This window comes from Scyliorhinus torazame, chromosome 22 (genome assembly GCF_047496885.1).
Source record: "Scyliorhinus torazame isolate Kashiwa2021f chromosome 22, sScyTor2.1, whole genome shotgun sequence".
In the NCBI taxonomy this organism is placed as follows: Eukaryota; Metazoa; Chordata; class Chondrichthyes; order Carcharhiniformes; family Scyliorhinidae; genus Scyliorhinus; species Scyliorhinus torazame.
Genome location: NC_092728.1, coordinates 15,701,616 through 15,725,572, shown reverse-complemented (window position 1 = coordinate 15,725,572; position 23,957 = coordinate 15,701,616). Strand labels below are relative to the sequence as shown.

Sequence of the window (23,957 nt, the reverse complement as noted above, 5' to 3'; positions counted from 1 at the left end):
CTCCCTCAGTACTGACCCTCCCACAGTGCGGCGCTCCCTCAGCACTGACCCTCTGACAGTGCGGCACTCCCTCAGTACTGACACTCCCACAGTGCGGCGCTCCCTCAGCACTGACCCTCTGACAGTGCGGCGCTCCCTCAGCACTGACCCTCCGACAGTGCGGCGCTCCATCAGCACTGACCCTCCGACAGTGCGGCGCTCCCTCAGCACTGACCCTCCGACAGTGCGGCGCTCCCTCAGCACTGACCCTCCGACAGTGCGGCGCTCCCTCAGTACTGACACTCCCACAGTGCGGCGCTCCCTCAGCACTGACCCTCCGACTGTGCGGCACTCCCTCAGTACTGACCCTCTGACAGTGCAGCGCTCCCTCAGTACTGACACTCCCACAGTGCGGCGCTCCCTCAGCACTGACCCTCTGACAGTGCGGCGCTCCCTCAGCACTGACCCTCCGACAGTGCGGCGCTCCCTCAGCACTGACCCCCTGACAGTGCGGTGCTCCCTCAGCACTGACCCTCTGACAGTGCGGCGCTCCCTCAGCACTGACCCTCCGACAGTGCGGCGCTCCCTCAGCACTGACCCTCTGACAGTGCAGCGCTCCCTCAGCACTGACCCTCCGAAAGTGCGGCACTCCATCAGCACTGACCCTCCGACAGTGCGGCGCTCCCTCAGCTCTGACTCTCCGACAGTGCGGCGCTCCCTCAGCACTGACCCTCTGACAGTGCAGCGCTCCCTCAGCACTGACCCTCCGACAGTGCGGAGCTCCCTCAGCACTGACCCTCCGACAGTGCGGCGCTCCCTCAGCACTGACCCTCCGACAGTGCGGAGCTCCCTCAGCACTGACCCTCCGACAGTGCGGCCCTGCCTCAGCACTGACCCTCTGATAGTGTGGCACGTGACCCTTTGCTGATTGGGGAATGGATGCATGTTATCTGTCTTGTCTCAGTCTTCCTCGCTTTGTATATTTTCCGTGCAGAAGAGGCTTCTCCCTCGGGAACTGTTGGGTGGGCAGAGCCCTTGGCCAGACTGGAAGGAACAGGGTTATAGGAGCGGGCGCCGGCGCTGGAAGGAGAACGCCTTTGCCAGCCGCAAGGTGGCGCGGGTCATACAGGCGGCGAGGAAGAGGAAGATCTGGCAGGTGTCTGCCCAGTCGCCCGAGGTGGAGACCATGGGGGCGGAGCCCGCGGAGCAGACAGACCCCACACGGGTGTGTAGTACACATGAGCGGACACGATCAAGGTGGGGCAGAGGGTGCAGAGTAGGAATTGGCCAACCTGTGGTTCCTTTGCCATTGATGTGTCTGCAGGCTGTAGGCATCGCTGGCCGGGCCCAGCATTTATTCCCCCCTTGAGAAGGTGGTGGGTGAGCCGCCATCTTGAACCGCTGCAGTCCTCGTGTGGTGTAGGTACACCCACAGTGCTGTTAGAGAAGGCGGTTCCAGGATATTGAGCCAGCGACACTGAAGGAATGGTTGACCAAGTCGGGATGGCGTATGTGTGGGGCTCGGACGGGAGCTCCCGTGGTCCGTGCTACTAATTAACTGTTGAGATTGGGGTCAGTGCTGGGGTCACAGTTGAGTGGCGGGGGTGGGGGGAGAGATGGGGGTGACAATCCCAGGGAAGAGGGGTGAAGTATTCACCAGGGATGACTCGCTGCAGATTTCCTACCACTGAACTCCCACTGGAGCCCAGGTGTGAATCGGGCTGGACTGCAATCTCCCCCCTTGGTCGCAGGGTCCACTAACGATGGCTGCCACGTGCCAACTGGGGCAAAATCACCAAAGAGCGGGGTGGATCCCCACAGGAATCAGTGCCTTTGGGGTGTGGTGCATTGAAGGAGGGGGGTGGGGGGGTGGGGAGGGTTGGGGAAGGCGCGTTGAAGTCGGTGATGCCTCCAGCTGTTGATCAGCTGAGTGTTGTCAGTGGCCACTGGCCGATGGGATTGATGAACTGATTGGATTTTCCCACTGTGCCAACAGGTGGAGATGCCCGAGGGTGCGGAGTCCTCACAAGCCGGCGCACACTCTCCACACAGCAGCCTGCACACAGCAGAGCAGAAGGTCATATCCGTACCACCAGACGTAAGGAACCAATGTTCATCCTCAGCTCATCTCCGCTCTTGCTGTGTTTCAGCATTTTTCACAAGCATGCTCTCTGTCTCGCTCTCTCTCTGTCTCGCTCTCTCTCTGTCTCGCCCTCTCTGTCTCGCCCTCTCTCTGTCTCGCTCTCTCTCTGTCTCGCCCTCTCTCTGTCTCGCCCTCTCTCTGTCTCGCCCTCTCTCTGTCTCGCCCTCTCTCTGTCTCGCCCTCTCTCTGTCTTGCCCTCTCTCTGTCTCGCTCTCTCTCTGTCTCGCTCTCTCTCTGTCTCGCTCTCTCTCTGTCTCGCCCTCTCTGTCTCGCCCTCTCTCTGTCTCGCCCTCTCTCTGTCTCTCGCTCTCTCTGTCTCTCGCTCTCTCTCTGTCTGGCCCTCTCTCTGTCTCGCCCTCTCTGTCTCGCCCTCTCTCTGTCTCGCTCTCTCTCTGTCTCGCACTCTCTCTGTCTCGCTCTCCCTGTCTCGCCCTCTCTCTGTGCCGCCCTCTCTCTGTGCCGCCCTCTCTCTGTGCCGCCCTCTCTCTGTGCCGCCCTCTCTCTGTCCCGCCCTCTCTCTGTCCCGCCCTCTCTCTGTCCCGCCCTCTCTCTGTCCCGCCCTCTCTCTGTCTCTCTCTCTCTCTCTGTCTCGCTATCTCTGCCATGCTCTCTGTCTCGCCCTCTCTGCCACGCTCTCTCTGTCTCGCCCTCTCTCTGTCTCGCCCCTCTCTCTGTCTCGCCCCTCTCTCTGTCTAGCTCTCTCTGTCTCGCCCTCTCTCTGTCTCGCTTTCTCTGTCTCGCCCTCTCTCTGTCTCGCACTCTCTGCCACGCTCTCTCTGTCTCGCCCTCTTTCTGTCTCGCTCTCTCTGCCTCGCTCTCTCTGTCTCGCCCCCTCTCTGTCTCGCTCTCTCTCTGCCTCGCTCACTCTGTCTCGCACTCTCTCTGTCTCTCTCTCTGTCTCTCGCTCTCTCTGTCTCTCGCTCTCTCTGTCTCGCACTCTCTGCCACGCTCTCTCTGTCTCGCTCTCTCTCTGTCTCGCTCTCTCTCTGTCTCGCCCTCTCTGTCTCGCCCTCTCTCTGTCTCGCTCTCTCTCTGTCTCGCCCTCTCTCTGTCTCGCTCTCCCTGTCTCGCCCTCTCTTTGTCCCGCCCTCTCTCTGTCCCGCCCTCTCTCTGTCCCGCCTCCTCTCTGTCCCGCCCTCTCTCTGTCTCTCTCTCTCTCTCTGTCTCGCTCTCTCTGCCATGCTCTCTCTGTCTCGCCCTCTCTGCCACGCTCTCTCTGTCTCGCCCTCTCTCTGTCTCGCCCCTCTCTCTGTCTAGCTCTCTCTGTCTCGCCCTCTCTCTGTCTCGCTTTCTCTGTCTCGCCCTCTCTCTGTCTCGCACTCTCTGCCACGCTCTCTCTGTCTCGCCCTCTCTCTGTCTCGCTTTCTCTGTCTCGCCCTCTCTCTGTCTCGCACTCTCTGCCACGCTCTCTCTGTCTCGCCCTCTTTCTGCCTCGCTCTCTCTGCCTCGCTCTCTCTGTCTCGCCCTCTCTCTGTCTCGCCCTCTCTCTGTCTCGCCCTCTCTCTGTCTCGCTCTCTCTGCCTCGCTCTCTCTGTCTCGCACTCTCTCTGTCTCTCTCTCTGTCCCTCGCTCTCTCTGTCTCTCGCTCTCTCTGTCTCTCGCTCTCTCTGTCTCGCACTCTCTGCCACGCTCTCTCTGTCTCGCTCTCTCTGCCTTGCTCTCTCTGCCTGGCCCTCTCTCTGTCTGGCCCTCTCTCTGTCTCGCCCTCTCTCTGTCTCGCCCTCTCTCTGTCTCGCCCTCTCTCTGCCTCGCTCTCTCTGTCTCGCTCTCTATCTGTCTCGCCCTCTCTCGGTCTCGCGCTCTCTGCCACGCTCTCTCTGTCTCCCTCTCTCTCTCTCTCTCGCTCTCTCTGTCTCGCCCTCTCTCTGTCTCGCCCTCTCTCTGTCTCGCCCTCTCTCTGTCTCGCCCTCTCTCTGTCTCGCCCTCTCTCTGTCTCGCCCTCTCTCTGTCTCGCCCTCTCTCTGTCTCGCCCTCTCTCTGTCTCGCCCTCTCTCTGCCTCGCTCTCTCTGTCTCGCTCTCTATCTGTCTCGCCCTCTCTCGGTCTCGCACTCTCTGCCACGCTCTCTCTGTCTCCCTCTCTCTGTCTCCCTCTCTCTGTCTCCCTCTCTCTCTCTCTCGCTCTCTCTGTCTCGCCCTCTCTCTGTCTCGCCCTCTCTCTGTCTCGCCCTCTCTCTGTCTCGCCCTCTCTCTGTCTTGCCCTCTCTCTGTCTCGCCCTCTCTCTGTCTCGCCCTCTCTCTGTCTCGCCCTCTCTCTGTCTCGCCCTCTCTCTGTCTCCCTCTCTCTCTCTCTCGCTCTCTCTGTCTCGCCCTCTCTCTGTCTCGCCCTCTCTCTGTCTCGCCCTCTCTCTGTCTCGCCCTCTCTCTGTCTCGCCCTCTCTCTGTCTCGCCCTCTCTCTGTCTCGCCCTCTCTCTGTCTCGCCCTCTCTCTGTCTCGCCCTCTCTCTGTCTCGCCCTCTCTCTGTCTCGCCCTCTCTCTGTCTCGCCCCCTCTCTGTCTGGCCCTCTGTCTGTCTGGCCCTCTCTCTGTCTCGCCCTCTCTCTGTCTCGCCCTCTCTCTGTCTCGCCCTCTCTCTGTCTCGCCCTCTCTCTGTCTCGCCCTCTCTCTGTCTCGCCCTCTCTCTGTCTCGCCCTCTCTCTGTCTCGCTCTCTCTCTGTCTCGCTCTCTCTCTGTCTCGCCCTCTCTCTGTCTCGCCCTCTCTCTGTCTCGCCCTCTCTCTGTCTCGCCCTCTCCCTGTCTCGCCCTCTCTCTGTCTCGCCCTCTCTCTGTCTCGCCCTCTCTCTGTCTCGCCCTCTCTCTGTCTCGCTCTCTGTCTGTCTCGCTCTCAGTCTGTCTCGCTCTCAGTGTGTCTCGCTCTCAGTCTGTCTCGCTCTCAGTCTGTCTCGCTCTCAGTGTGTCTCGCTCTCAGTGTGTCTCACTCTCAGTGTGTCTCGCTCTCAGTCTGTCTCGCTCTCAGTCTGTCTCGCTCTCAGTCTGTCTCGCTCTCAGTCTGTCTCGCTCTCAGTCTGTCTCGCTCTCAGTCTGTCTCGCTCTCAGTCTGTCTCGCTCTCAGTCTATCTCGCTCTCAGTCTGTCTCGCTCTCAGTCTGTCTCGCTCTCAGTGTGTCTCGCTCTCAGTCTGTCTCGCTCTCTGTCTGTCTCGCTCTCTGTCTGTCTCGCTCTCAGTCTGTCTCGCTCTCAGTCTGTCTCGCTCTCAGTCTGTCTCGCTCTCAGTCTGTCTCGCTCTCAGTCTGTCTCGCTCTCAGTCTGTCTCGCACTCAGTCTGTCTCGCTCTCAGTGTGTCTCGCTCTCAGTCTGTCTCGCTCTCTGTCTGTCTCGCTCTCAGTCTGTCTCGCTCTCTGTCTCTCTCGCTCTCTGTCTGTCTCGCTCTCAGTGTGTCTCGCTCTCAGTGTGTCTCGCTCTCAGTCTGTCTCGCTCTCTGTCTGTCTCGCTCTCTGTCTGTCTCGCTCTCTGTCTGCCTCGCTCTCAGTGTGTCTCGCTCTCAGTGTGTCTCGCTCTCAGGGTGTCTCGCTCTCAGGGTGTCTCGCTCTCAGTGTGTCTCGCTCTCAGTCTGTCTCGCTCTCAGTCTGTCTCGCTCCCTGTCTGTCTCGCTCTCAGTCTGTCTCGCTCTCAGTCTGTCTCGCTCTCAGTCTGTCTCGCTCTCAGTCTGTCTCGCTCTCAGTGTGTCTCGCTCTCAGTCTGTCTCGCTCTCTGTCTGTCTCGCTCTCAGTGTGTCTCGCTCTCAGTCTGTCTCGCTCTCTGTCTCTCTCGCTCTCTGTCTGTCTCGCTCTCAGTGTGTCTCGCTCTCAGTGAGTCTCGCTCTCAGTCTGTCTCGCTCTCTGTCTGTCTCGCTCTCTGTCTGTCTCGCTCTCAGTCTGTCTCGCTCTCTGTCTGTCTCGCTCTCTGTCTGTCTCGCTCTCAGTGTGTCTCGCTCTCAGTGTGTCTCGCTCTCAGTGTGTCTCGCTCTCAGGGTGTCTCGCTCTCAGTGTGTCTCGCTCTCAGTCTGTCTCGCTCTCTGTCTGTCTCGCTCTCAGTGTGTCTCGCTCTCAGTCTGTCTCGCTCTCTGTCTGTCTCGCTCTCTGTCTGTCTCGCTCTCAGTCTGTCTCGCTCTCAGTCTGTCTCGCTCTCAGTCTGTCTCGCTCTCAGTCTGTCTCGCTCTCAGTCTGTCTCGCTCTCTCTGTGTCTCGCTCTCAGTCTGTCTCGCTCTCTGTCTGTCTCGCTCTCAGTGTGTCTCGCTCTCAGTTTGTCTCGCTCTCAGTCTGTCTCGCTCTCAGTCTGTCTCGCTCTCAGTCTGTCTCGCTCTCTGTCTGTCTCGCTCTCAGTGTGTCTCGCTCTCAGTGTGTCTCGCTCTCAGTGTGTCTCGCTCTCAGTCTGTCTCGCTCTCAGTCTGTCTCGCTCTCAGTCTGTCTCGCTCTCAGTCTGTCTCGCTCTCAGTCTGTCTCGCTCTCAGTCTGTCTCGCTCTCAGTCTGTCTCGCTCTCAGTGTGTCTCGCTCTCAGTGTGTCTCGCTCTCAGTCTGTCTCGCTCTCAGTCTGTCTCGCACTCTGTCTGTCTCGCTCTCAGTCTGTCTCGCTCTCAGTGTGTCTCGCTCTCAGTGTGTCTCGCTCTCAGTCTGTCTCGCTCTCAGTCTGTCTCGCTCTCAGTCTGCCTCGCTCTCTGTCTGCCTCGCTCTCAGTGTGTCTCGCTCTCAGTGTGCCTCGCTCTCAGTGTGCCTCGCTCTCAGTCTGTCTCGCTCTCAGTCTGTCTCGCTCTCAGTCTGTCTCGCTCTCAGTCTGTCTCGCTCTCAGTCTGTCTCGCTCTCAGTCTATCTCGCTCTCAGTCTATCTCGCTCTCAGTCTGTCTCGCTCTCAGTGTGTCTCGCTCTCAGTGTGTCTCGCTCTCAGTGTGTCTCGCTCTCAGTCTGTCTCGCTCTCAGTCTGTCTCGCTCTCTGTCTGTCTCGCTCTCTGTCTGTCTCGCTCTCAGTCTGTCTCGCTCTCAGTGTGCCTCGCTCTCAGTGTGTCTCGCTCTCTGTGTGTCTCGCTCTCTGTCTGTCTCGCTCTCTGTCTGTCTCGCTCTCTGTCTGTCTCGCTCTCAGTGTGTCTCGCTCTCAGTCTGACTCGCTCTCAGTGTGTCTCGTTCTCTCTCTGTCTCGCTCTCTGTCTGTCTCGCTCTCAGTCTGTCTCTCTCTCAGTGTGTCTCGCTCTCAGTCTGTCTCGCTCTCTGTCTGTCTCGCTCTCAGTCTGTCTCGCTCTCTGTCTGTCTCGCTCTCTGTCTGTCTCGCTCTCTGTCTGTCTCGCTCTCTGTCTGTCTCGCTCTCTGTCTGTCTCGCTCTCAGTCTGTCTCGCTCTCTGTCTGTCTCGCTCTCAGTCTGTCTCGCTCTCAGTCTGTCTCGCTCTCAGTGTGTCTCGCTCTCAGTGTGTCTCGCTCTCTGTCTGTCTCGCTCTCAGTCTGTCTCGCTCTCAGTGTGTCTCGCTCTCAGTCTGTCTCGCTCTCAGTCTGTCTCGCTCTCTGTCTGTCTCGCTCTCTGTCTGTCTCGCTCTCTGTCTGTCTCTCGCTCTCTGTCTGTCTCGCTCTCAGTCTGTCTCGCTCTCAGTCTGCCTCGCTCTCAGTCTGTCTCGCTCTCAGTCTGTCTCGCTCTCTGTCTGCCTCGCTCTCAGTCTGTCTCGCTCTCAGTCTGTCTCGCTCTCTGTCTCTCTCGCTCTCTGTCTGTCTCGCTCTCAGTGTGTCTCGCTCTCAGTGAGTCTCGCTCTCAGTCTGTCTCGCTCTCTGTCTGTCTCGCTCTCTGTCTGTCTCGCTCTCAGTCTGTCTCGCTCTCTGTCTGTCTCGCTCTCAGTGTGTCTCGCTCTCAGTGTGTCTCGCTCTCAGTGTGTCTCGCTCTCAGGGTGTCTCGCTCTCAGTGTGTCTCGCTCTCAGTCTGTCTCGCTCTCTGTCTGTCTCGCTCTCAGTGTGTCTCGCTCTCAGTCTGTCTCGCTCTCTGTCTGTCTCGCTCTCTGTCTGTCTCGCTCTCAGTCTGTCTCGCTCTCAGTCTGTCTCGCTCTCAGTCTGTCTCGCTCTCAGTCTGTCTCGCTCTCAGTCTGTCTCGCTCTCAGTCTGTCTCGCTCTCAGTCTGTCTCGCTCTCAGTGTGTCTCGCTCTCAGTCTGTCTCGCTCTCAGTCTGTCTCGCTCTCTGTCTGTCTCGCTCTCAGTCTGTCTCGCTCTCTGTCTCTCTCGCTCTCTGTCTGTCTCGCTCTCAGTCTGTCTCGCTCTCAGTCTGTCTCGCTCTCAGTCTGTCTCGCTCTCAGTCTGTCTCGCTCTCTGTCTGCCTCGCTCTCAGTGTGTCTCGCTCTCAGTGTGTCTCGCTCTCAGTGTGTCTCGCTCTCAGTGTGTCTCGCTCTCAGTGTGTCTCGCTCTCTGTCTGTCTCGCTCTCAGTCTGTCTCGCTCACAGTGTGTCTCGCTCTCAGTCTGTCTCGCTCACAGTCTGTCTCGCTCTCAGTCTGTCTCGCTCTCAGTGTGTCTCGCTCTCAGTGTGTCTCGCTCTCAGTCTGTCTCGCTCTCAGTGTGTCTCGCTCTCAGTGTGTCTCGCTCTCAGTGTGTCTCGCTCTCAGTGTGTCTCGCTCTCAGTGTGTCTCGCTCTCTGTCTGTCTCGCTCTCAGTCTGTCTCGCTCTCAGTCTGTCTCGCTCTCTGTGTGTCTCGCTCTCAGTGTGTCTCGCTCACAGTGTGTCTCGCTCACAGTGTGTCTCGCTCACAGTCTGTCTCGCTCTCAGTCTGTCTCGCTCTCAGTCTGTCTCGCTCTCAGTCTGTCTCGCTCTCAGTCTGTCTCGCTCTCAGTCTGTCTCGCTCTCAGTGTGTCTCGCTCTCAGTCTGTCTCGCTCTCTGTCTGTCTCGCTCTCAGTGTGTCTCGCTCTCTGTCTGTCTCGCTCTCAGTCTGTCTCGCTCTCAGTGTGTCTCGCTCTCAGTCTGTCTCGCTCTCAGTGTGTCTCGCTCTCAGTGTGTCTCGCTCTCAGTGTGTCTCGCTCTCAGTGTGTCTCGCTCTCTGTCTGTCTCGCTCTCAGTCTGTCTCGCTCTCAGTCTGTCTCGCTCTCTGTGTCTCGCTCTCAGTCTGTCTCGCTCTCAGTCTGTCTCGCTCTCAGTGTGTCTCGCTCTCTGTCTGCCTCGCTCTCTGTCTGTCTCGCTCTCAGTCTGTCTCGCTCTCAGTGTGTCTCGCTCTCAGTCTGTCTCGCTCTCAGTCTGTCTCGCTCTCTGTGTCTCGCTCTCAGTCTGTCTCGCTCTCAGTGTGTCTCGCTCTCTGTGTCTCGCTCTCAGTGTGTCTCGCTCTCTGTGTCTCGCTCTCAGTCTGTCTCGCTCTCAGTGGGTCTCGCTCTCAGTCTGTCTCGCTCTCTGTCTGTCTCGCTCTCTGTCTGTCTCGCTCTCAGTCTGCCTCGCTCTCTGTCTGTCTCGCTCTCAGTGTGTCTCGCTCTCAGTGTGTCTCGCTCTCAGTGTGTCTCGCTCTCAGTGTGTCTCGCTCTCTGTCTGTCTCGCTCTCTGTCTGTCTCGCTCTCAGTCTGTCTCGCTCTCAGTGTGTCTCGCTCTCAGCGTGTCTCGCTCACAGTCTGTCTCGCTCTCAGTCTGTCTCGCTCTCAGTGTGTCTCGCTCTCAGTCTGTCTCGCTCTCAGTGTGTCTCGCTCTCAGTCTGTCTCGCTCTCAGTCTGTCTCGCTCTCAGTCTGTCTCGCTCTCAGTCTGTCTCGCTCTCAGTGTGTCTCGCTCTCTGTCTGTCTCGCTCTCAGTGTGTCTCGCTCTCAGTCTGTCTCGCTCTCAGTCTGTCTCGCTCTCAGTCTGTCTCGCTCTCAGTCTGTCTCGCTCTCAGTCTGTCTCGCTCTCTGTCTGTCTCGCTCTCAGTGTATCTCGCTCTCAGTCTGTCTCGCTCACAGTCTGTCTCGCTCTCAGTCTGTCTCGCTCTCAGTCTGTCTCGCTCTCAGTCTGTCTCGCTCTCTGTGTGTCTCGCTCTCAGTGTGTCTCGCTCTCAGTGTGTCTCGCTCACAGTGTGTCTCGCTCACAGTCTGTCTCGCTCTCAGTCTGTCTCGCTCTCAGTCTGTCTCGCTCTCAGTCTGTCTCGCTCTCAGTCTGTCTCGCTCTCAGTGTGTCTCGCTCTCAGTCTGTCTCGCTCTCTGTCTGTCTCGCTCTCAGTGTGTCTCGCTCTCAGTCTGTCTCGCTCTCAGTCTGTCTCGCTCTCAGTGTGTCTCGCTCACAGTCTGTCTCTCTCTCAGTCTGTCTCGCTCTCAGTCTGTCTCGCTCTCAGTCTGTCTCGCTCTCAGTCTGTCTCGCTCTCAGTCTGTCTCGCTCTCAGTCTGTCTCGCTCTCTGTCTGTCTCGCTTTCAGTGTGTCTCGCTCTCAGTCTGTCTCGCTCTCTGTGTGTCTCGCTCTCAGTGTGTCTCGCTCTCAGTCTGTCTCGCTCTCAGTGTGTCTCGCTCTCAGTGTGTCTCGCTCTCAGTGTGTCTCGCTCTCAGTCTGTCTCGCTCTCTGTGTGTCTCGCTCTCAGTGTGTCTCGCTCCCAGTCTGTCTCGCTCTCAGTGTGTCTCGCTCTCAGTCTGTCTCGCTCTCAGTCTGTCTCGCTCTCTGTCTGTCTCGCTCTCTGTCTGTCTCGCTCTCTGTCTGTCTCGCTCTCTGTCTGTCTCGCTCTCTGTCTGTCTCGCTCTCAGTCTGTCTCGCTCTCAGTGTGTCTCGCTCTCAGTGTGTCTCGCTCTCAGTCTGTCTCGCTCTCTGTCTGTCTCGCTCTCAGTGTGTCTCGCTCTCAGTGTGTCTCGCTCTCAGTGTGTCTCGCTCTCAGTCTGTCTCGCTCTCAGTCTGTCTCGCTCTCAGTGTGTCTCGCTCTCAGTGTGTCTCGCTCTCAGTGTGTCTCGCTCTCAGTGTGTCTCGCTCTCAGTGTGTCTCGCTCTCTGTCTGTCTCGCTCTCAGTCTGTCTCGCTCTCAGTCTGTCTCGCTCTCAGTCTGTCTCGCTCTCTGTCTGTCTCGCTCTCAGTCTGTCTCGCTCTCTGTCTGTCTCGCTCTCTGTCTGTCTCGCTCTCTGTCTGTCTCGCTCTCTGTCTGTCTCGCTCTCTGTCTGTCTCGCTCTCAGTCTGTCTCGCTCTCAGTGTGTCTCGCTCTCAGTCTGTCTCGCTCTCAGTCTGTCTCGCTCTCAGTCTGTCTCTCTCTCAGTCTGTCTCGCTCTCAGTGTGTCTCGCTCTCAGTCTGTCTCGCTCTCAGTGTGTCTCGCTCTCAGTCTGTCTCGCTCTCTGTCTGTCTCGCTCTCAGTGTGTCTCGCTCTCAGTGTGTCTCGCTCTCAGTCTGTCTCGCTCTCAGTCTGTCTCGCTCTCTGTCTGTCTCGCTCTCAGTGTGTCTCGCTCTCAGTGTGTCTCGCTCTCAGTGTGTGTCGCTCTCTGTCTGTCTCGCTCTCAGTGTGTCTCGCTCTCAGTGTGTCTCGCTCTCAGTGTGTCTCGCTCTCAGTGTGTCTCGCTCTCAGTGTGTCTCGCTCTCAGTGTGTCTCGCTCTCAGTGTGTCTCGCTCTCAGTCTGTCTCGCTCTCAGTCTGTCTCGCTCTCAGTGTGTCTCGCTCTCAGTGTGTCTCGCTCTCAGTGTGTCTCGCTCTCAGTCTGTCTCGCTCTCAGTCTGTCTCGCTCGCAGTCTGTCTCGCTCTCAGTCTGTCTCGCTCTCAGTCTGTCTCGCTCTCAGTCTGTCTCGCTCTCAGTGTGTCTCGCTCTCAGTCTGTCTCGCTCTCAGTCTGTCTCGCTCTCAGTCTGTCTCGCTCTCAGTCTGTCTCGCTCTCAGTGTGTCTCGCTCTCAGTGTGTCTCGCTCTCAGTCTGTCTCGCTCTCAGTCTGTCTCGCTCTCAGTCTGTCTCGCTCTCAGTCTGTCTCGCTCTCTGTCTGTCTCGCTCTCAGTGTGTCTCGCTCTCTGTCTGTCTCGCTCTCAGTGTGTCTCGCTCTCAGTGTGTCTCGCTCTCAGTGTGTCTCGCTCTCAGTGTGTCTCGCTCTCAGTCTGTCTCGCTCTCAGTCTGTCTCGCTCTCAGTGTGTCTCGCTCTCAGTGTGTCTCGCTCTCAGTGTGTCTCGCTCTCAGTCTGTCTCGCTCTCAGTCTGTCTCGCTCTCAGTGTGTCTCGCTCTCAGTGTGTCTCGCTCTCAGTGTGTCTCGCTCTCAGTCTGTCTCGCTCTCAGTGTGTCTCGCTCTCAGTCTGTCTCGCTCTCTGTGTGTCTCGCTCTCAGTGTGTCTCGCTCTCAGTCTGTCTCGCTCTCAGTCTGTCTCGCTCTCAGTCTGTCTCGCTCTCAGTCTGTCTCGCTCTCTGTCTGTCTCGCTCTCAGTGTGTCTCGCTCTCTGTCTGTCTCGCTCTCAGTGTGTCTCGCTCTCAGTGTGTCTCGCTCTCAGTGTGTCTCGCTCTCAGTGTGTCTCGCTCTCAGTCTGTCTCGCTCTCAGTCTGTCTCGCTCTCAGTCTGTCTCGCTCTCAGTGTGTCTCGCTCTCAGTGTGTCTCGCTCTCAGTCTGTCTCGCTCTCAGTCTGTCTCGCTCTCAGTGTGTCTCGCTCTCAGTGTGTCTCGCTCTCAGTGTGTCTCGCTCTCAGTCTGTCTCGCTCTCAGTGTGTCTCGCTCTCAGTCTGTCTCGCTCTCTGTGTGTCTCGCTCTCAGTGTGTCTCGCTCTCTGTCTGTCTCGCTCTCTGTCTGTCTCGCTCTCAGTCTGTCTCGCTCTCAGTCTGTCTCGCTCTGTGTGTCTCGCTCTCTGTCTGTCTCGCTCTCAGTCTGTCTCGCTCTCAGTCTGTCTCGCTCTCTGTCTGTCTCGCTCTCTGTCTGTCTCGATCTCTGTCTGTCTCGCTCTCAGTGTGTCTCGCTCTCAGTGTGTCTCGCTCTCTGTCTGTCTCGCTCTCAGTCTGTCTCGCTCTCAGTCTGTCTCGCTCTCAGTCTGTCTCGCTCTCAGTCTGTCTCGCTCTCAGTCTGTCTCGCTCTCAGTGTGTCTCGCTCTCAGTGTGTCTCGCTCTCAGTCTGTCTCGCTCTCAGTCTGTCTCGCTCTCAGTGTGTCTCGCTCTCAGTCTGTCTCGCTCTCTGTCTGTCTCGCTCTCTGTCTGTCTCGCTCTCTGTCTGTCTCGCTCTCTGTCTGTCTCGCTCTCTGTCTGTCTCGCTCTCTGTCTGTCTCGCTCTCTGTCTGTCTCGCTCTCTGTCTGTCTCGCTCTCTGTCTGTCTCGCTCTCAGTCTGTCTCGCTCTCAGTGTGTCTCGCTCTCAGTGTGTCTCGCTCTCAGTGTGTCTCGCTCTCAGTGTGTCTCGCTCTCAGTGTGTCTCGCTCTCAGTGTGTCTCGCTCTCAGTGTGTCTCGCTCTCAGTGTGTCTCGCTCTCAGTCTGTCTCGCTCTCAGTCTGTCTCGCTCTCAGTCTGTCTCGCTCTCAGTCTGTCTCGCTCTCAGTCTGTCTCGCTCTCAGTCTGTCTCGCTCTCTGTCTGTCTCGCTCTCAGTGTGTCTCGCTCTCAGTGTGTCTCGCTCTCAGTGTGTCTCGCTCTCAGTGTGTCTCGCTCTCAGTCTGTCTCGCTCTCAGTGTGTCTCGCTCTCTGTCTGTCTCGTTCTCAGTCTGTCTCGCTCTCAGTCTGTCTCGCTCTCAGTCTGTCTCGCTCTCAGTCTGTCTCGCTCTCAGTGTGTCTCGCTCTCTGTGTCTCGCTCTCTGTGTCTCGCTCTCAGTGTGTCTCGCTCTCAGTCCGTCTCGCTCTCAGTGTGTCTCGCTCTCAGTGTGTCTCGCTCTCAGTGTGTCTCGCTCTCTGTCTGTCTCGCTCTCAGTCTGTCTCGCTCTCAGTGTGTCTCGCTCTCAGTCTGTCTCGCTCTCAGTCTGTCTCGCTCTCAGTCTGTCTCGCTCTCAGTCTGTCTCGCTCTCAGTGTGTCTCGCTCTCTGTCTGTCTCGCTCTCAGTCTGTCTCGCTCTCAGTCTGTCTCGCTCTCAGTCTGTCTCGCTCTCTGTCTGTCTCGCTCTCTGTCTGTCTCGCTCTCAGTCTGTCTCGCTCTCTGTCTGTCTCGCTCTCTGTCTGTCTCGCTCTCTGTCTGTCTCGCTCTCTGTCTGTCTCGCTCTCTGTCTGTCTCGCTCTCAGTCTGTCTCGCTCTCAGTGTGTCTCGCTCTCAGTGTGTCTCGCTCTCAGTCTGTCTCGCTCTCTGTCTGTCTCGCTCTCAGTGTGTCTCGCTCTCAGTGTGTCTCGCTCTCAGTCTGTCTCGCTCTCAGTCTGTCTCGCTCTCAGTGTGTCTCGCTCTCAGTGTGTCTCGCTCTCAGTGTGTCTCGCTCTCAGTGTGTCTCGCTCTCAGTGTGTCTCGCTCTCTGTCTGTCTCGCTCTCAGTCTGTCTCGCTCTCAGTCTGTCTCGCTCTCTGTCTGTCTCGCTCTCAGTCTGTCTCGCTCTCTGTCTGTCTCGCTCTCTGTCTGTCTCGCTCTCTGTCTGTCTCGCTCTCAGTCTGTCTCGCTCTCAGTGTGTCTCGCTCTCAGTCTGTCTCGCTCTCAGTCTGTCTCGCTCTCAGTCTGTCTCGCTCTCAGTCTGTCTCGCTCTCAGTGTGTCTCGCTCTCAGTCTGTCTCGCTCTCAGTGTGTCTCGCTCTCAGTCTGTCTCGCTCTCTGTCTGTCTCGCTCTCAGTGTGTCTCGCTCTCAGTGTGTCTCGCTCTCAGTCTGTCTCGCTCTCAGTCTGTCTCGCTCTCTGTCTGTCTCGCTCTCAGTGTGTCTCGCTCTCAGTGTGTCTCGCTCTCAGTGTGTCTCGCTCTCAGTGTGTCTCGCTCTCAGTGTGTCTCGCTCTCAGTCTGTCTCGCTCTCAGTCTGTCTCGCTCTCAGTGTGTCTCGCTCTCAGTGTGTCTCGCTCTCAGTGTGTCTCGCTCTCAGTCTGTCTCGCTCTCAGTCTGTCTCGCTCGCAGTCTGTCTCGCTCTCAGTCTGTCTCGCTCTCAGTGTGCCTCGCTCTCAGTCTGTCTCGCTCTCAGTCTGTCTCGCTCTCAGTGTGTCTCGCTCTCAGTCTGTCTCGCTCTCAGTCTGTCTCGCTCTCAGTCTGTCTCGCTCTCAGTCTGTCTCGCTCTCAGTGTGTCTCGCTCTCAGTGTGTCTCGCTCTCAGTGTGTCTCGCTCTCAGTCTGTCTCGCTCTCAGTCTGTCTCGCTCTCAGTCTGTCTCGCTCTCAGTCTGTCTCGCTCTCTGTCTGTCTCGCTCTCAGTGTGTCTCGCTCTCTGTCTGTCTCGCTCTCAGTGTGTCTCGCTCTCAGTGTGTCTCGCTCTCAGTGTGTCTCGCTCTCAGTCTGTCTCGCTCTCAGTCTGTCTCGCTCTCAGTCTGTCTCGCTCTCAGTGTGTCTCGCTCTCAGTGTGTCTCGCTCTCAGTCTGTCTCGCTCTCAGTCTGTCTCGCTCTCAGTCTGTCTCGCTCTCAGTCTGTCTCGCTCTCAGTCTGTCTCGCTCTCTGTCTGTCTCGCTCTCTGTCTGTCTCGCTCTCTGTCTGTCTCGCTCTCAGTGTGTCTCGCTCTCAGTCTGTCTCGCTCTCAGTCTGTCTCGCTCTCAGTGTGTCTCGCTCTCAGTGTGTCTCGCTCTCAGTCTGTCTCGCTCTCAGTGTGTCTCGCTCTCAGTGTGTCTCGCTCTCAGTGTGTCTCGCTCTCAGTCTGTCTCGCTCTCAGTCTGTCTCGCTCTCAGTCTGTCTCGCTCTCAGTGTGTCTCGCTCTCAGTGTGTCTCGCTCTCAGTCTGTCTCGCTCTCAGTCTGTCTCGCTCTCAGTCTGTCTCGCTCGCAGTCTGTCTCGCTCTCAGTCTGTCTCGCTCTCAGTGTGCCTCGCTCTCAGTCTGTCTCGCTCTCTGTCTGTCTCGCTCTCAGTGTGTCTCGCTCTCAGTCTGTCTCGCTCTCAGTCTGTCTCGCTCTCAGTCTGTCTCGCTCTCAGTCTGTCTCGCTCTCAGTGTGTCTCGCTCTCAGTCTGTCTCGCTCTCAGTCTGTCTCGCTCTCAGTCTGTCTCGCTCTCTGTCTGTCTCGCTCTCAGTGTGTCTCGCTCTCTGTCTGTCTCGCTCTCAGTGTGTCTCGCTCTCAGTCTGTCTCGCTCTCAGTGTGTCTCGCTCTCAGTCTGTCTCGCTCTCTGTCTGTCTCGCTCTCAGTGTGTCTCGCTCTCAGTGTGTCTCGCTCTCAGTCTGTCTCGCTCTCAGTCTGTCTCGCTCTCAGTGTGTCTCGCTCTCAGTGTGTCTCGCTCTCAGTGTGTCTCGCTCTCAGTGTGTCTCGCTCTCAGTGTGTCTCGCTCTCAGTCTGTCTCGCTCTCAGTGTGTCTCGCTCTCAGTGTGTCTCGCTCTCAGTGTGTCTCGCTCTCAGTGTGTCTCGCTCTCAGTCTGTCTCGCTCTCAGTCTGTCTCGCTCTCAGTCTGTCTCGCTCTCAGTCTGTCTCGCTCTCAGTGTGTCTCGCTCTCAGTGTGTCTCGCTCTCAGTGTGTCTCGCTCTCAGTGTGTCTCGCTCTCTGTCTGTCTCGCTCTCTGTCTGTCTCGCTCTCAGTGTGTCTCGCTCTCAGTGTGTCTCGCTCTCAGTGTGTCTCGCTCTCAGTGTGTCTCGCTCTCAGTGTGTCTCGCTCTCTGTCTGTCTCGCTCTCAGTCTGTCTCGCTCTCAGTCTGTCTCGCTCTCAGTCTGTCTCGCTCTCTGTCTGTCTCGCTCTCAGTCTGTCTCGCTCTCTGTCTGTCTCGCTCTCTGTCTGTCTCGCTCTCTGTCTGTCTCGCTCTCAGTCTGTCTCGCTCTCAGTGTGTCTCGCTCTCAGTGTGTCTCGCTCTCAGTGTGTCTCGCTCTCAGTCTGTCTCGCTCTCAGTGTGTCTCGCTCTCAGTGTGTCTCGCTCTCAGTCTGTCTCGCTCTCAGTCTGTCTCGCTCTCAGTCTGTCTCGCTCTCAGTCTGTCTCGCTCTCAGTGTGTCTCGCTCTCAGTGTGTCTCGCTCTCAGTGTGTCTCGCTCTCAGTGTGTCTCGCTCTCAGTGTGTCTCGCTCTCAGTGTGTCTCGCTCTCTGTCTGTCTCGCTCTCAGTGTGTCTCGCTCTCAGTGTGTCTCGCTCTCAGTGTGTCTCGCTCTCTGTGTCTCGCTCTCAGTGTGTCTCGCTCTCAGTGTGTCTCGCTCTCAGTCTGTCTCGCTCTCAGTCTGTCTCGCTCTCAGTGTGTCTCGCTCTCAGTGTGTCTCGCTCTCAGTCTGTCTCGCTCTCAGTCTGTCTCGCTCGCAGTCTGTCTCGCTCGCAGTCTGTCTCGCTCTCAGTCTGTCTCGCTCTCAGTGTGCCTCGCTCTCAGTCTGTCTCGCTCTCTGTCTGTCTCGCTCTCAGTGTGTCTCGCTCTCAGTCTGTCTCGCTCTCAGTCTGTCTCGCTCTCAGTCTGTCTCGCTCTCAGTCTGTCTCGCTCTCAGTCTGTCTCGCTCTCAGTGTGTCTCGCTCTCAGTGTGTCTCGCTCTCAGTCTGTCTCGCTCTCAGTCTGTCTCGCTCTCAGTCTGTCTCGCTCTCAGTCTGTCTCGCTCTCTGTCTGTCTCGCTCTCTGTCTGTCTCGCTCTCAGTGTGTCTCGCTCTCTGTCTGTCTCGCTCTCAGTGTGTCTCGCTCTCAGTCTGTCTCGCTCTCAGTGTGTCTCGCTCTCAGTCTGTCTCGCTCTCAGTCTGTCTCGCTCTCAGTCTGTCTCGCTCTCAGTGTGTCTCGCTCTCAGTGTGTCTCGCTCTCAGTCTGTCTCGCTCTCAGTCTGTCTCGCTCTCAGTCTGTCTCGCTCTCAGTCTGTCTCGCTCTCAGTCTGTCTCGCTCTCTGTCTGTCTCGCTCTCAGTGTGTCTCGCTCTCAGTCTGTCTCGCTCTCAGTGTGTCTCGCTCTCAGTGTGTCTCGCTCTCAGTCTGTCTCGCTCTCAGTGTGTCTCGCTCTCAGTGTGTCTCGCTCTCAGTCTGTCTCGCTCTCAGTCTGTCTCGCTCTCAGTCTGTCTCGCTCTCAGTCTGTCTCGCTCTCAGTGTGTCTCGCTCTCAGTGTGTCTCGCTCTCAGTGTGTCTCGCTCTCAGTCTGTCTCGCTCCAAGTCTGTCTCGCTCTCAGTCTGTCTCGCTCGCAGTCTGTCTCGCTCTCAGTCTGTCTCGCTCTCAGTGTGCCTCGCTCTCAGTCTGTCTCGCTCTCTGTCTGTCTCGCTCTCAGTGTGTCTCGCTCTCAGTCTGTCTCGCTCTCAGTCTGTCTCGCTCTCAGTCTGTCTCGCTCTCAGTCTGTCTCGCTCTCAGTGTGTCTCGCTCTCAGTCTGTCTCGCTCTCAGTCTGTCTCGCTCTCAGTCTGTCTCGCTCTCTGTCTGTCTCGCTCTCAGTGTGTCTCGCTCTCTGTCTGTCTCGCTCTCAGTGTGTCTCGCTCTCAGTCTGTCTCGCTCTCAGTGTGTCTCGCTCTCAGTCTGTCTCGCTCTCTGTCTGTCTCGCTCTCAGTGTGTCTCGCTCTCAGTCTGTCTCGCTCTCAGTCTGTCTCGCTCTCTGTGTCTCGCTCTCAGTGTGTCTCGCTCTCAGTCTGTCTCGCTCTCAGTGTGTCTCGCTCTCAGTGTGTCCGCTCTCAGTCTGTCTCGCTCTCAGTGTGTCTCGCTCTCAGTTTGTCTCGCTCTCAGTGTGTCTCGCTCTCAGTGTGTCTCGCTCTCAGTCTGTCTCGCTCTCAGTCTGTCTCGCTCTCAGTCTGTCTCGCTCTCAGTCTGTCTCGCTCTCAGTCTGTCTCGCTCTCAGTCTGTCTCGCTCTCAGTGTGTCTCGCTCTCAGTCTGTCTCGCTCTCAGTGTGTCTCGCTCTCAGTCTGTCTCGCTCTCAGTCTGTCTCGCTCTCAGTGTGTCTCGCTCTCAGTCTGTCTCGCTCTCAGTGTGTCTCGCTCTCAGTGTGTCTCGCTCTCAGTCTGTCTCGCTCTCTCTGTGTGTCGCTCTCAGTGTGTCTCGCTCTCAGTCTGTCTCGCTCTCTGTCTGTCTCGCTCTCAGTCTGTCTCGCTCTCAGTGTGCCTCGCTCTCAGTGCGTCTCGCTCTCTGTCTGTCTCGCTCTCAGTGTGTCTCGCTCTCAGTCTGTCTCGCTCTCAGTGTGTCTCGCTCTCAGTCTGTCTCGCTCTCTGTCTGTCTCGCTCTCAGTGTGTCTCGCTCTCAGTCTGTCTCGCTCTCAGTCTGTCTCGCTCTCAGTGTGTCTCGCTCTCAGTCTGTCTCGCTCTCAGTCTGTCTCGCTCTCAGTCTGTCTCGCTCTCAGTGTGTCTCGCTCTCAGTGTGTCTCGCTCTCAGTCTGTCTCGCTCTCAGTGTGTCTCGCTCTCAGTGTGTCTCGCTCTCAGTGTGTCTCGCTCTCAGTGTGTCTCGCTCTCAGTGTGTCTCGCTCTCAGTCTGTCTCGCTCTCAGTCTGTCTCGCTCTCAGTCTGTCTCGCTCTCAGTCTGTCTCGCTCTCAGTCTGTCTCGCTCTCAGTCTGTCTCGCTCTCAGTGTGTCTCGCTCTCAGTCTGTCTCGCTCTCAGTGTGTCTCGCTCTCAGTCTGTCTCGCTCTCAGTCTGTCTCGCTCTCAGTGTGTCTCGCTCTCAGTCTGTCTCGCTCTCAGTGTGTCTCGCTCTCAGTCTGTCTCGCTCTCTCTGTGTGTCGCTCTCAGTGTGTCTCGCTCTCAGTCTGTCTCGCTCTCTGTCTGTCTCGCTCTCAGTGTGTCTCGCTCTCAGTGTGTCTCGCTCTCAGTGTGTCTCGCTCTCAGTCTGTCTCGCTCTCTGTCTGTCTCGCTCTCAGTCTGTCTCGCTCTGTCTGTCTCGCTCTCAGTCTGCCTCGCTCTCTGTCTGTCTCGCTCTCAGTGTGTCTCGCTCTCCATGTGTCTCGCTCTCAGTGTGTCTCGCTCTCAGTCTGTCTCGCTCTCAGTCTGTCTCGCTCTCAGTCTGTCTCGCTCTCAGTGTGTCTCGCTCTCAGTGTGTCTCGCTCTCAGTGTGTCTCGCTCTCAGTCTGTCTCGCTCTCAGTCTGTCTCGCTCTCAGTCTGTCTCGCTCTCAGTCTGTCTCGCTCTCAGTCTGTCTCGCTCTCTGTCTGTCTCGCTCTCAGTGTGTCTCGCTCTCAGTCTGTCTCGCTCTCAGTGTGTCTCGCTCTCAGTCTGTCTCGCTCTCAGTGTGTCTCGCTCTCAGTCTGTCTCGCTCTCAGTGTGTCTCGCTCTCAGTGTGTCTCGCTCTCAGTGTGTCTCGCTCTCAGTGTGTCTCGCTCTCAGTCTGTCTCGCTCTCAGTCTGTCTCGCTCTCAGTCTGTCTCGCTCTCAGTCTGTCTCGCTCTCAGTGTGTCTCGCTCTCAGTGTGTCTCGCTCTCAGTCTGTCTCGCTCTCAGTCTGTCTCGCTCTCAGTCTGTCTCGCTCGCAGTCTGTCTCGCTCGCAGTCTGTCTCGCTCTCAGTCTGTCTCGCTCTCAGTGTGCCTCGCTCTCAGTCTGTCTCGCTCTCTGTCTGTCTCGCTCTCAGTGTGTCTCGCTCTCAGTCTGTCTCGCTCTCAGTCTGTCTCGCTCTCAGTCTGTCTCGCTCTCAGTCTGTCTCGCTCTCAGTGTGTCTCGCTCTCAGTCTGTCTCGCTCTCAGTCTGTCTCGCTCTCAGTCTGTCTCGCTCTCTGTCTGTCTCGCTCTCAGTGTGTCTCGCTCTCTGTCTGTCTCGCTCTCAGTGTGTCTCGCTCTCAGTCTGTCTCGCTCTCAGTGTGTCTCGCTCTCAGTCTGTCTCGCTCTCTGTGTGTCTCGCTCTCAGTCTGTCTCGCTCTCAGTCTGTCTCGCTCTCAGTGTGTCTCGCTCTCAGTGTGTCTCGCTCTCAGTCTGTCTCGCTCTCAGTGTGTCTCGCTCTCAGTGTGTCTCGCTCTCAGTCTGTCTCGCTCTCAGTCTGTCTCGCTCTCAGTGTGTCTCGCTCTCAGTCTGTCTCGCTCTCTGTCTGTCTCGCTCTCAGTCTGCCTCGCTCTCTGTCTGTCTCGCTCTCAGTGTGTCTCGCTCTCCATGTGTCTCGCTCTCAGTGTGTCTCGCTCTCTGTCTGTCTCGCTCTCTGTCTGTCTCGCTCTCAGTCTGTCTCGCTCTCAGTCTGTCTCGCTCTCAGTCTGTCTCGCTCTCAGTCTGTCTCGCTCTGTGTGTCTCGCTCTCTGTCTGTCTCGCTCTCAGTGTGTCTCGCTCTCTGTCTGTCTCGCTCTCAGTCTGTCTCGCTCTCTGTGTGTCTCGCTCTCAGTGTGTCTCGCTCTCAGTGTGTCTCGCTCTCAGTCTGTCTCGCTCTCTGTGTGTCTCGCTCTCAGTGTGTCTCGCTCTCAGTCTGTCTCGCTCTCTGTGTGTCTCGCTCTCAGTGTGTCTCGCTCTCAGTCTGTCTCGCTCTCAGTGTGTCTCGCTCTCAGTGTGTCTCGCTCTCAGTCTGTCTCTCGCTCTCAGTGTGTCTCGCTCTCAGTCTGTCTCGCTCTCAGTGTGTCTCGCTCTCTGTCTGTCTCGCTCTCTGTCTGTCTCGCTCTCAGTCTGTCTCGCTCTCAGTCTGTCTCGCTCTGTGTGTCTCGCTCTCTGTCTGTCTCGCTCTCAGTCTGTCTCGCTCTCTGTCTGTCTCGCTCTCAGTCTGTCTCGCTCTCTGTCTGTCTCGCTCTCAGTCTGTCTCGCTCTCTGTCTGTCTCGCTCTCTGTCTGTCTCGATCTCTGTCTGTCTCGCTCTCAGTGTGTCTCGCTCTCTGTCTGTCTCGCTCTCAGTCTGTCTCGCTCTCAGTCTGCCTCGCTCTCAGTCTGTCTCGCTCTCTGTCTGTCTCGCTCTCAGTGTGTCTCGCTCTCAGTGTGTCTCGCTCTCAGTCTGTCTCGCTCTCAGTGTGTCTCGCTCTCAGTCTGTCTCGCTCTCAGTGTGTCTCGCTCTCTGTCTGTCTCGCTCTCAGTCTGTCTCGCTCTCAGTCTGTCTCGCTCTCAGTCTGTCTCGCTCTCAGTGTGTCTCGCTCTCAGTGTGTCTCGCTCTCTGTGTCTCGCTCTCTGTGTCTCGCTCTCTGTGTCTCGCTCTCAGTCCGTCTCGCTCTCAGTCCGTCTCGCTCTCAGTGTGTCTCGCTCTCAGTGTGTCTCGCTCTCAGTGTGTCTCGCTCTCTGTCTGTCTCGCTCTCAGTCTGTCTCGCTCTCAGTGTGTCTCGCTCTCAGTGTGTCTCGCTCTCAGTGTGTCTCGCTCTCAGTCTGTCTCGCTCTCAGTCTGTCTCGCTCTCAGTCTGTCTCGCTCTCAGTCTGTCTCGCTCTCAGTCTGTCTCGCTCTCAGTCTGTCTCGCTCTCAGTGTGTCTCGCTCTCTGTCTGTCTCGCTCTCAGTCTGTCTCGCTCTCAGTCTGTCTCGCTCTCAGTCTGTCTCGCTCTCAGTCTGTCTCGCTCTCAGTCTGTCTCGCTCTCTGTCTGTCTCGCTCTCTGTCTGTCTCGCTCTCTGTCTGTCTCGCTCTCTGTCTGTCTCGCTCTCAGTCTGTCTCGCTCTCAGTCTGTCTCGCTCTCAGTGTGTCTCGCTCTCAGTGTGTCTCGCTCTCAGTCTGTCTCGCTCTCTGTCTGTCTCGCTCTCTGTCTGTCTCGCTCTCAGTGTGTCTCGCTCTCAGTGTGTCTCGCTCTCAGTGTGTCTCGCTCTCAGTGTGTCTCGCTCTCAGTGTGTCTCGCTCTCAGTGTGTCTCGCTCTCTGTCTGTCTCGCTCTCAGTGTGTCTCGCTCTCAGTGTGTCTCGCTCTCAGTGTGTCTCGCTCTCAGTGTGTCTCGCTCTCAGTGTGTCTCGCTCTCAGTGTGTCTCGCTCTCAGTCTGTCTCGCTCTCAGTCTGTCTCGCTCTCAGTGTGTCTCGCTCTCAGTGTGTCTCGCTCTCAGTGTGTCTCGCTCTCAGTCTGTCTCGCTCGCAGTCTGTCTCGCTCTCAGTCTGTCTCGCTCTCAGTCTGTCTCGCTCTCAGTCTGTCTCGCTCTCAGTGTGCCTCGCTCTCAGTCTGTCTCGCTCTCTGTCTGTCTCGCTCTCAGTGTGTCTCGCTCTCTGTCTGTCTCGCTCTCAGTCTGTCTCGCTCTCAGTCTGTCTCGCTCTCAGTCTGTCTCGCTCTCAGTCTGTCTCGCTCTCAGTGTGTCTCGCTCTCAGTGTGTCTCGCTCTCAGTCTGTCTCGCTCTCAGTCTGTCTCGCTCTCAGTGTGTCTCGCTCTCAGTGTGTCTCGCTCTCAGTCTGTCTCGCTCTCTGTGTGTCTCGCTCTCAGTGTGTCTCGCTCTCAGTCTGTCTCGCTCTCTGTGTGTCTCGCTCTCAGTGTGTCTCGCTCTCAGTCTGTCTCGCTCTCAGTGTGTCTCGCTCTCAGTGTGTCTCGCTCTCAGTCTGTCTCTCGCTCTCAGTGTGTCTCGCTCTCAGTCTGTCTCGCTCTCAGTGTGTCTCGCTCTCTGTCTGTCTCGCTCTCTGTCTGTCTCGCTCTCAGTCTGTCTCGCTCTCAGTCTGTCTCGCTCTGTGTGTCTCGCTCTCTGTCTGTCTCGCTCTCAGTCTGTCTCGCTCTCTGTCTGTCTCGCTCTCAGTCTGTCTCGCTCTCTGTCTGTCTCGCTCTCAGTCTGTCTCGCTCTCTGTCTGTCTCGCTCTCTGTCTGTCTCGATCTCTGTCTGTCTCGCTCTCAGTGTGTCTCGCTCTCTGTCTGTCTCGCTCTCAGTCTGTCTCGCTCTCAGTCTGTCTCGCTCTCTGTCTGTCTCGCTCTCAGTGTGTCTCGCTCTCAGTGTGTCTCGCTCTCAGTCTGTCTCGCTCTCAGTGTGTCTCGCTCTCAGTCTGTCTCGCTCTCAGTGTGTCTCGCTCTCTGTCTGTCTCGCTCTCAGTCTGTCTCGCTCTCAGTCTGTCTCGCTCTCAGTCTGTCTCGCTCTCAGTGTGTCTCGCTCTCAGTGTGTCTCGCTCTCTGTGTCTCGCTCTCTGTGTCTCGCTCTCAGTCCGTCTCGCTCTCAGTCCGTCTCGCTCTCAGTGTGTCTCGCTCTCAGTGTGTCTCGCTCTCTGTCTGTCTCGCTCTCTGTCTGTCTCGCTCTCAGTCTGTCTCGCTCTCAGTGTGTCTCGCTCTCAGTGTGTCTCGCTCTCAG

General features: G+C 57.4%; 1 protein-coding gene across 1 annotated transcript in view; it reads left to right on the top strand.

Moving 5' to 3' along the window:
• Positions 1 to 23,957, top strand: part of LOC140399439 (uncharacterized) — a 165,152-nt gene that overhangs the window by 107,958 nt on the left and 33,237 nt on the right. The window contains exons 20-21 of the mRNA XM_072489017.1: positions 974 to 1,204; positions 1,976 to 2,077. Of these exons, the coding sequence (XP_072345118.1) occupies positions 974 to 1,204; positions 1,976 to 2,077 (333 nt within the window). The remainder of the gene's footprint in view (positions 1 to 973; positions 1,205 to 1,975; positions 2,078 to 23,957) is intronic.